The following is a 10,809-nucleotide window of genomic DNA, read 5'->3' on the forward strand; positions in this document are numbered from 1 at the left end:
ATTGTAGGCATGGTGTTCTTGGGGTCAAAGGCCTCACCTTTTCTCCTCCAAACATATCGCTGGGCATTGTGGCCAAAAAGCTCGATTTTTGTTTAGTCTGACCACAGAACTTTCCTCCAGAAGGTCTTATCTTTGTCCATGTGATCAGCAGCAAACTTCAGTCGAGCCTTAAGGTGCCGCTTTTGGAGCAAGGGCTTCCTTCTTGCACGGCAGCCTCTCAGTCCATGGAGACGCAAAACACGTTTAACTGTGGACAATGACACCTGTGTTCCAGCAGCTTCTAATTCTTGGCAGATCTGCCTTTTGGTGATTCTTGGTTGACTCTTTACCCTCCTGACCAATTTTCTCTCAGCAGCAGGTGATAGCTTGCGTTCTCTTCCTGATCTTGGCAGTGACGAAACAGTGCCATGCACTTTATACTTACAAACAATTGTTTGCACTGTTGCTCTTGGGACATGCAGCTGCTATGAAATGGCCCCAAGTGACTTTCCTGACTTGTTCAAGTGAATAATTCACTTTTTCAGATCCATGCTGAGCTCCTTTGACTTTCCCATTGTAGCATTTGTGGGCGTTTGTATCCAATGAGCCCTATTTAACTGGTCTAAGAGAAGTCACCAGCTGTCGTCACTCATAATCACTCACAAGAAGTTAAGAGGCCATGCTATGAAGCTCAGTTCACTGACAACTTTCTAAGTCACCAAAATTGCTAATTCATGTTGCTGTATGTATATTTTTGACCCAGCAGATGTGATCACTTTTCTGTTAACCCATAATAGAGTCATTAAAGAACCAAACTTCATGAATGTTTTTTGTGACAAAGAAGTATCTGTTCCAATCACTCTATCAGAGAAAATCAGAGTTTTAGAAATAATGGGACACTCGGTAGAGCCATTATGTTATATTGTTTACAAGTGTATGTAAACTTTTGACCACAACTGTATATGTATGTATGTGTGTGTGTGTATATATATATATATATATATATATATATATATATATATATATATATATATATATATATATATATATATATATATATATATATATATATATATACACACACACATACACACACATACACACACATACACACACATACACACACATACACACACACACACACACACACACACACACACACACACACATATGTGTATTAGGGGTGCAAGGATACACAAAATTCACGGTTCGGTTCGATACTTTGGTGTCACGGTTCGATATTTTTTCGATACAAAAAAAAATGTTCATGCCTTTTTAATTTGTCATTTATTAAAATTATAAATATATATTTTAACACAAAAGTACAGTTTTTAAATTTAACCCTAACCCTTGTGCGTGTTTTTTATTTTGACAGCGAATACGCACCTGTGGACCACTTATGTGCAGCCCTGGTTATTTAGCTCGTCATATTGCAGCCACAGAAATTCTTTTGTCCATGAAACCATAAAGCTGCACTTTCTTTTTGCCTTATAGTCTGATTTGTCATAACTTCTCCGTTTTGTGGTAAGCTTTTCTTTGGCTGTCACTTCTTCACCCTGACCTGTCTTATTTGGCTCAGCAGAACTAAAATATATATCTGTCTGTGAAGGTTCTCAATCATCCAGGTCATCGTAGTGAAATATATATCCTGCCGCACTCACATAAGCTCAGCGATTCTCTGCGCGATCAACCTCTCACATGTTTAAGCTGCGGGAGATTTCACTTGTCATGTTTGCATAGTAAGCTAACAATTAATAAGACGATGTCAGAGGAATTGGTGCACAAATTATCATCACTCACAGATCAGTGCTGTCGCTCTCTATACACAGTTCGCGCGATTGCAAAGTGAAAGCAAAAAAACAAGCACAAATTCAAACACGATTTCAATATGTCACATATTGACAGTGGCTCACCCAATGACATAATTACCCAGCTACATTTCTGAAAGAATGCAAAAGCATTGACATATATTTTTCCTTCCTACAATAGCCCAACAGGCAGGGCAGAGATAGCCCCGGGACGTCGGGCTAGCGATATTGCGAGCCCTGTATCTGATTGAGGAATCACTCATCTTTGGAAAAGAGAGTTTATTACAGAGAAATGTCTCTTTCCAAAATAAAAGCTATACTATCTGCTTCTTCTGGGCTATATTCTCAGCAGCATATTAAACATATCAGGTCTCCATAAGGAGAATCCTGTGCTAACAGCTGTCTAAATGACTCGGCTAAAGTTTGTAGCATGCATGCTTGTTGTTTTTGTCTTTGCACTAGGATGATGTCGGTGTAAATGTGCAGTCATATTCGTTGTGTTCCCACTAGTGCTTTCAGGTTAATCTCGTTGAAATAACCTTAACGCCACAACACGGCAAATCTCCGTTAACGAGCTACCCTATACAGAGGGGCTAGACGGCCAACACGTTAACGAGCTAACTGCGCTAACACACTAGCTCCCACCCATGTAATTGAGCATTGCATGGCACATCCAACATACTGTTTTACTTTAGTCCATGACTCGCTTACTTTCAGGGTCATACGTCACATGAAAACCAAAATAATTCCAAACGCCAGATCTGAATGAGGGTGGGGAGGTCCACTGCTGTCTCGCTAGCTTGCCCTGCGCTCTTCCTTCTGACCATGCTGTCTGTGTTGAGTGCTCAGTGAATCTGCGTTCGACTACTCCGCCTAGGCTGCACTCTCGAGCCTAGGCGGAGTAGTCAAATGCAGATTCACTGAGCGCTCAACACAGACAGCATCGTCAGAAGGAAAGTTGATAAAATAAATTACAAATTTTGTATTGTTCTTTTTTTTCTTCCCTTTGGTTTTCTTTCTTTCTCTCCCCCTCTTTCTTTCATTCTTTCCCCCTGTCCTATCCCACAGTCATGTCTGTCCCGTTTGCAACTGAAAATAAAATAAATTCATAATTATAATAAAGGTCAATCAAATGGACCAATATGATGATCCACTTAAAATAAATCCTCTTGGCATCTTTCTTGGCCTCAAGACAACAATTCTGATGGCTATAGATCCAAACGGGACACAAAAAAAAAAAAAAAAAGAAAAAAAAAATTGAAAAAAATTGTATTGTTCGATACATATGCGTACCGAACCGAAAGCACTGTATCGAACGGTTCAATATCGATACGAATATCGTTGCACCCCTAATGTGTGTGTGTGTGTGTGTGCCCTGGTTCCTCAACACCTGACGCGGACCTTGTTGATCCGGGCGACGTCCGAGCCGGCATGCCTTCATATTTATCTGTCTCGCTCATGTCTGCGGTAGGCTTGCTTAGCATAGGGGGTCTAGCCTTAGGACCCTTACTGGATACAGACGCCCCAGGCAGGAATCGAACTTGCGATCCTCTGTTCCAAAGGCGTGTAGTTTAACCACTACGCTATCCAGCTGCAGGCTGGGGTCTATCACACCAGGCAAGACCCCAGGTGCAGGCTGTGTAAAGATGCCCCAGAGACTATCCAGCACATAACAGCAGGGTGCAAGATGCTAGCAGGCAAGGCATACATGGAACGCCATAACCAAGTGGCCGGCATAGTGTACAGGAACATCTGTGCCGAGTATAACCTGGAAGTCCCGAGGTCAAAATGGGAGATGCCTCCAAGGGTGGTGGAGAATGACCGAGCTAAGATCCTGTGGGACTTCCAGATACAGAGGGACATAGTGGTGGTAGACCGGAGCGATAAACCGCCCGCAGGGGCGTGCTGAAAAAAATGTAAACAGTGACAGTGCAACTCAAGTATTGTTTTCAGTTTATTGTAAACTCTGCCGCTTTGGACAACACAAGGGGCATTAATTAACATCTTTGCTATTTAGTGTACAATATTTGAATAAACTAACAACATCCACCAACATAGAACTGTGGCAGTCAGTGCAACTGAGGTAGGTATTAACATCAAGTCTAAGATGACTCACTTAATGGAGAGAAAAAGTGAGTGGCAGGTTTTTTTTTTTTTGTTTTTTTTTTATAAGAAAAGTAGCTTTTCTGCATTATCAGCAGTCAGACTGTTTCTGTTTTCATCTATAATGTGTGACACTGAGCTAAAAAGACTTTCACTTTCCACACTGCTACATGGGGCTGAGAGGTATTTACTCGTCTGTTTCTCTGTTTAGAAGTCTCACAAGCACAGTCACAGCTGGGATGACATAGAATATAATAGAATTAGAATTCAACTTTATTGTCATTGCACATGCACAGGTACAGGGCAACGAAATGCAGTTTGCATCCATCCAGAAGTGCTTTAGTGATATAGATATATTACAATATATATTAGCAATAGTATAGATATGTAAGCATATTACAGAAATGGGTCTATTATGGTATCTTATAATGTACACGGTATGAAGTATGTTGTGAATATTCTATAACTAAGTATGTACAGGCTGTAGTGAGTACAAGCTATGTACAGGCTATGAACAGGATATAAATATGAAAAACTATACAGAATATGAAATAAATAACTTTACAGAAATTTGAGATATACAGCTATACAGAAATGGGAACTATGCAAGTTGTAAACAGTTGTAGGATTAAAGATTATCGAATGTACAGAATGATTATTTACACAGAGCTATACAGTAGTGCAGTTAAGATAAGTGAGGGTGTAGATAGTTTCTACAGAGGCTATATAAAGTGCTAGTGGTTGTGAGTGGTGGTTCACTCCATGTTATTATTGTGTGTTTGAGGGTACAGTTGTCCATTTTGGGGGTGTGTATGTTCAGTCCATGTGTTAACGTGGGTCAGATGTCAGGAGGCAGAGTTCAGGAGTCTGACAGCTGTGGGGAAGAAGCTGTTCCGGTACCTGGTGGTCTTAGTCCGGAGGCTCCTGTGGCGCCTCCCAGAGGGCAGGAGGGTGAAGAGTCCATGTGATGGGTGACTGGGGTCTTTGATGATTTTCCCAGCCCTTTTCAGACACCGCTTCCTGTAGATGTCTTTTATGGCAGGAAGTGGTGCTCCGGCGATGCGCTGGGCAGTTTTCACTACCCTCTGCAACGCCTTCCGGTCCGAGGCAGAGCAGTTCCCGTACCAGACTGTTATACAGTTGGTCAGGATGCTCTCGATGGTGCCGCGATAGAAGTTCACCAGGATGTCTGAGGACAGGTGGTTCTTCCTCAGAGTCCTCAAGAAGAAGAGGCGCTGGTGAGCCTTCTTGACCAGCTTGGAGCAGTTGGTCGTCCAGGTGAGATCCTCGGAGATGTGGACTCCCAGGAACTTGAAGCTGCTCACACGCTCCACAGCCGTCCCCTTAATGTGGATGGGTGGATGTAGGTCAGCATTCCTCCTGTAGTCCACGATGAGCTCCTTGGTCTTCTCGGTGTTAAGCAGCAGGTTGTTTGTGTCGCACCACTCAGCCAGACGATCCACCTCCTCCCTGTAGGCGGCCTCATCGTTGTCACTGATGAGGCCAATCACCGTGGTGTCATCTGCAAACTTAATGATGGTGTTGGAACCATCAGCAGGTCTGCAGTCGTGGGTGAAGAGGGAGTAGAGGAAAGGGCTCATCACACAGCCTTGTGGTACACCGGTGTTCATTGTGATGGTAGATGAGCAGTGGTTATCCAGCCGGACATGTTGGGGGCGGTTGGTCAGGAAGTCCAGTAACCATTTGCAGATGAGGGAGCTGATGCCCAGGTCTGTCAGTTTCCTGATGAGTTGTGAGGGGTGGATTGTATTGAATGCTGAACTGAAGTCTATAAACAGCATTCTGGCGTAGGTGTTGTTGTTGTCCAGGTGTGAGAGGACAGAGTGCAGTGCGATGGAGACTGCATCCTCTGTGCTCCTGTTCTGGCGGTATGCGAATTGGTGTGGGTCCAGGGTGGGGGGGAGACAGGATTTGAAGTGTGCTAGGACCAGCTGCTCTAAGCACTTAGTGATGATGGGGGTGAGTGCTACTGGGCGGTAGTCATTGAGGCAAGATGGGTTGGAGTTTTTGGGTATCGGGACGATGGAGGTGGATTTGAAGCAGGCCGGTACCACAGTGTGGGCCAAGGACAGATTGAATATGTCTGTGAGCACTCCTGCAAGCTCCCCAGAACACGCTCTGAGAACACGCCCGGGGATGCCATCTGGACCTGCAGCCTTGTGGACATTGATCCTGCTCAGCACCGCTCCTACATCGGTGGGGGAGAGAGTCAGAGGTTGGTGGTCTGGCGTCATGTCTGCTTTGGTTGTGGTTGTGGGGTTCCCTCGCTCAAAACGAGCATAAAAGTTGTTGAGCTCGTTGAGGAAGGAGACATCAGAGGATGCGGGGGAGGGTTTGGTGGTCCTGTAGTCTGTAATGGTCTGGAGTCCTTGCCACATGCGTCGGGGGTTGGAGTTGGAGAAGTGTTCTTCTACCTTCTTTTTGTAATGGTGTTTGGCTTTTTTGATGCCCTTCTTTAGATTAGCCCTGGCTGTGCTGTAGGCGTGTGCATCTCCTGACCTAAAGGCAGTGTTGCGGGCCTTCAGGAGGAGACGAACATCCCGGTTCATCCAAGGCTTCTGGTTGGGGTACATGGTGATCCGTTTCTGGGTGGTGACACTGTCTGTGGTTTCGGAGATGTAATCCAGTACAGATGAGGCGTACTGGTCCAGGTCTGTGTGGGTGAACATATTCCAGTCTGTGTTTTTAAATCTGTCCTGGAGCACTGCCTCTGTCCCCTCTGGCCACACTTTAATTGTCCTCACAGCAGGTTTCACATGTTGGATGAGTGGTGAATACCTAGGTGTGAGGAACAGGGAGAGATGGTCCGATTGTCCAATGTGGGGGAGGGGTGTGGCTTTGTAGGCTCCAGCCAGGTTGGAATACACATGGTCTAAAGTCTTGTCTCCGGTGGTGTGGCAGGAGACATGTTGGTGGAATCTGGGGAGGACTGTCCTTAAGTTGGTGTGGTTGAAGTCGCCAGCAACAATAAAAGCAGCCTCGGGGTGTTTATTCTGGTGTTTGTTAATGGCTGCAGAAAGTTCTTTCATGGCCAACCTAGCATTAGCGTCGGGGGGGATATACACGGCAGTGAGTATGATTGAAGTGAGTTCTCTGGGGAGATAATAAGGTCTGCATTTGACCATTAAAAACTCCGCATTAGGTGAGCAGTGACTCTCAGTAGTAGTGGAGTTCATGCACCAAGCATTGTTAATATAAATGCACAAACCTCCACCTCTGGTCTTGCCGGAGTCATCTGCTAGCCTGTCGGCTCGGTGTGTGTGGCGTCCTGCTAACTCGATAGCATTGTCCGGGCAGCTGTTGTTCAACCATGTTTCGGTGAAAAACATGACATTTGAGTCCATAATCCGTCTGTTGTTAGTGATGGAGAGCCGTATCTCATCCATTTTGTTTGCCAGAGAACGGACATTGGCGAGGAAAATACTGGGTAAAGGCAGCCGGTGTGGTGTTAGCTTTAGCTTTAGCTTAGCCCGTAGCCCTCCGCGCCTACCTCACCTTTGTTTACGATCTCGGCGCCGTCTGCGTGCACTTCCGCCCGGCCGGGGAGAGTGGGCAGCCTCCGGTGTTCTGGAGTTTTCTGGGATGAGTCGGAGATCGGCGATAAAACTGTTGGAGTTGTGAGTCCAGATGTCCAGAAGCTCTTGTCTGCTGTAGGTCAGCAACGCACAGCAATTCTGGACGAATAATCCGGTTAAAAGTAGATAAAAAAAACCGCTAAATAGCAGATTCTGGAGAGACACTGAGCCTCGCGTTGTTCACGCGCCGCCATCATCAGAGGGTAGTGCATCGTAGCTGCTCACTTTTTTAGTTAGTTCCTCAAAGGGGGCGAGGATGGCAACAGTCGTCTCCGTAAGAGCCCATTGGTGAGCGGTGAGATAGTCAGGGAGTTCGTGCTCGGACACGCCCAGAACTCGCTCTTGCTCAATGAGGGACTGGAGCATGTAATACGTGCTGTTCCAGCGCGTCTGTACGTCCTGCTGCAGTCTCTTTTTTTTGGCTGGTTGACCTGTCCCTGAATGTCCTCGAGGCGGGAGTAGGCTAAGGCGGAATGTTTAAAATGCCCAACTATTTTCCTTTCCACTGCTATAGCATCAGCTATGCTCCTCTGTGCTAATAAGCGTGGGTAAACTCTTTTACATCATGTGCTAATCTCACTGGGCAGGCGTACAGACACTTTGCAGGCCAAATGTCTCTCACCTTTGCCCTAGAAACAACTCTAATATTTATCTGTGTCTGTAAGTGTGTTTGCATTGACCCTCAAAAGACTGAATGCCAACTCTCATAAGCACATTTCCAATGTGTGTATAAAAAGAAGTAAAACTACTTATTCAATAAAAGGTCACAAAATACCACTAATAAAAGGCCGGTTAGAATAATGAATTTCCCACAACTCACTGCCTCTGTTTGTATCTCTGTCACTGCAGGACCAACGTGGATCGAGAAGTCAGCGCTCTCAGGAGCCCGACAAATTCGTTGAAGAAAGAAGTGGAAGAAAAAAATACAACTGTGACGAGTTTGGGAAAGATTTTACTGTGAAAGCTTCCCTAAAAATGCATCAGGTCATCCACACTGGAGAGAGACCGTTCAGCTGTGACGAGTGCGGAAAGTCTTTTACCCACTCTGGAAACTTAAAAACACACAAACTGATCCACACTGGAGAGAGACTGTTCAGCTGTGACGAGTGTGGAAAGTCTTTTACCCACTCTGGAAGCTTAAAAACACACCAACTGATCCACACTGGAGAGAGACCGTTCAGCTGTGACGAGTGTGGAAAGTCTTTTACCCACTCTGGAAGCTTAAAAACACACCAACTGATCCACACTGGAGAGAGACCGTTCAGCTGTGACGAGTGTGGAAAGTCTTTTACCCACTCTGGAAACTTAAAAACACACCAACTGATCCACACTGGAGAGAGACTGTTCAGCTGTGAGCAGTGTGGAAAGTCTTTTACCCACTCTCGAAACTTAAAAACACACCAACTGATCCACACTGGAGAGAGACCGTTCAGCTGTGACGAGTGTGGAAAGTCTTTTACCCAATCTGGAAACTTGAAAGCACACCAACTCATCCACACTGGAGAGAGACCGTTCAGCTGTGGAGACTGTGGAAAGTCTTTTACCCACCCTGGAAACTTAAAAGCACACCAACTCATCCACACTGGAGAGAGACAGTTCAGCTGTGACGAGTGTGGAAAGTCTTTTACCCACTCTGGAAGGTTAAAAACACACCAACTCATCCACACTGGAGAGAGACAGTTCAGCTGTGACGAGTGTGGAAAGTCTTTTACCCACTCTGGAAGGTTAAAAACACACCAACTCATCCACACTGGAGAGAGACAGTTCAGCTGTGGAGACTGTGGAAAGTCTTTTACCCACTCTCGAAACTTAAAAACACACCAACTCATCCACACTGGAGTTAAAGCGTACAGCTGTGATCAGTGTGGCAGAGCTTTTACTCACAGTAGCAACTTACAGAGTCATCTAGTTACCCACTCTGGAATTAAGGCATACAGCTGTGACATTTGTGGAAAAACCTTCAGCCGGATAGGGAGGCGAAATACACACCTACGCATTCACACCAGACATGATGTGTACTGCTGTGAGCAGTGTGGCAAACAGTTTGCTACAAACACAGAGTTACGATGTCACATGTTTACCCACTCTGAGGAGAGACCTTATAAATGTGACCTGTGTGAGAAGACTTTTTAAATCTCCACGTTACCTGAGACGACACCAACAGATCCACACTAGAAAGACTCTACAAGTGCAGTTGCTGTGAGGTATTTTTATTTTTATCTTGTGATTTTAGTCTGACTGTCTGAAACAACGGTTAGCAACATGTTAGCATTTCTGCTGCATGGAAAAGCAGCTCTGAGTGATTATTCAGATTTGAATTACAGTATTTTAGTGGTAGCAGTTGAGAATTACATTAATGTTATTGCAGTATTGTTTCTGTTATAGTTTTTGCAACACATTAAGCTGAGTATTATAAAGCAAACAGTAAATGGATGTTATTTTATGTCTTGTCTTTTCTTAGTCCTGGATGTTGACACAGATGATGTTTTGTTTTTTGTTTCAGGCTCCACAGAGTTCAGGTGGAGTCTTCTGTAAAGATCTGATGAGGCACCTATGAATGAAAATGTGCCTCTCGTTACATTTTAAGCTTTCTAAACTGTTCTACTGTAGTGTTTGTGTTGAGTGGTTAGCTTTGTTCCAGCAGTTTGATTAAGAAATCTGTTTCCTGTTAAATTTTTATTGAATGCATTGATCCAGGTGTTCTGCAGTTTTTTTTCAGCTTGTTTGTGTAATGAAATCCTGCAACAGTTAAACCAAAACTTTACATGTTAAATAAAGAAATGGTTTACTGACAAAGAGTTTGAGCCGTGATGTCATTTCCTGTATATCAGAGCAACACCTGAAGTGACCAGTGTTTAAAGTCAGTCAAATTTTGTGTCAGCATGACCTTGTGAAAACTGCTTGGCGATGCTTCACTATGTTATCTGCTCACTGTTGGGGCGTAGAAGGACGAAACTCCCAGGGTGACCAGTGCCAGGAGCTTCCTGATGCAGAGAGTTGAGTGTGGGGGATATAAAGGAGAAGCTGAGGCATCCCAAGGTTAAAGCTGGCATAACTGAACTTTAATGTTTGATGTGTGTTTTGGTTCTCCTGCGTACAGTAATTAATAGCTTGAACACAGCAGAGCTTGATATAAAGACCTTACAACTGAATTGAATTAAATTGGTTATTTAGTAGGTCTAAAGGGATAAACTGCGTCCTCACTTCTGCTTCATGAATATGAAGGGTTGTAGTGGGAGAAGGTGGTGTGAAATCCTCATAGGTGTGAAGTGAGAAGGGGGCTCCTGTGGGTGAAGTCTTTGATAGCGTCGATGGCTCTGTTG

General features: G+C 44.6%; 1 protein-coding gene across 1 annotated transcript in view; it reads left to right on the top strand.

The window, feature by feature from the left end:
- LOC113028707 (gastrula zinc finger protein XlCGF57.1-like) overlaps positions 1 to 10,282 on the top strand; it is a gene marked incomplete at its 5' end in the record, with an annotated part of 12,754 nt that extends 2,472 nt beyond the window's left edge. Inside the window, 3 exon segments of the mRNA XM_026179090.1 lie at positions 8,336 to 9,613; positions 9,615 to 9,690; positions 9,990 to 10,282. Coding sequence (XP_026034875.1) covers positions 8,336 to 9,613; positions 9,615 to 9,689 — 1,353 coding nt within the window.
- Positions 10,283 to 10,809: the final 527 nt, after the last annotated feature.

Source organism: Astatotilapia calliptera, chromosome 9 (genome assembly GCF_900246225.1).
Source record: "Astatotilapia calliptera chromosome 9, fAstCal1.2, whole genome shotgun sequence".
Classification (NCBI taxonomy): domain Eukaryota; kingdom Metazoa; phylum Chordata; class Actinopteri; order Cichliformes; family Cichlidae; genus Astatotilapia; species Astatotilapia calliptera.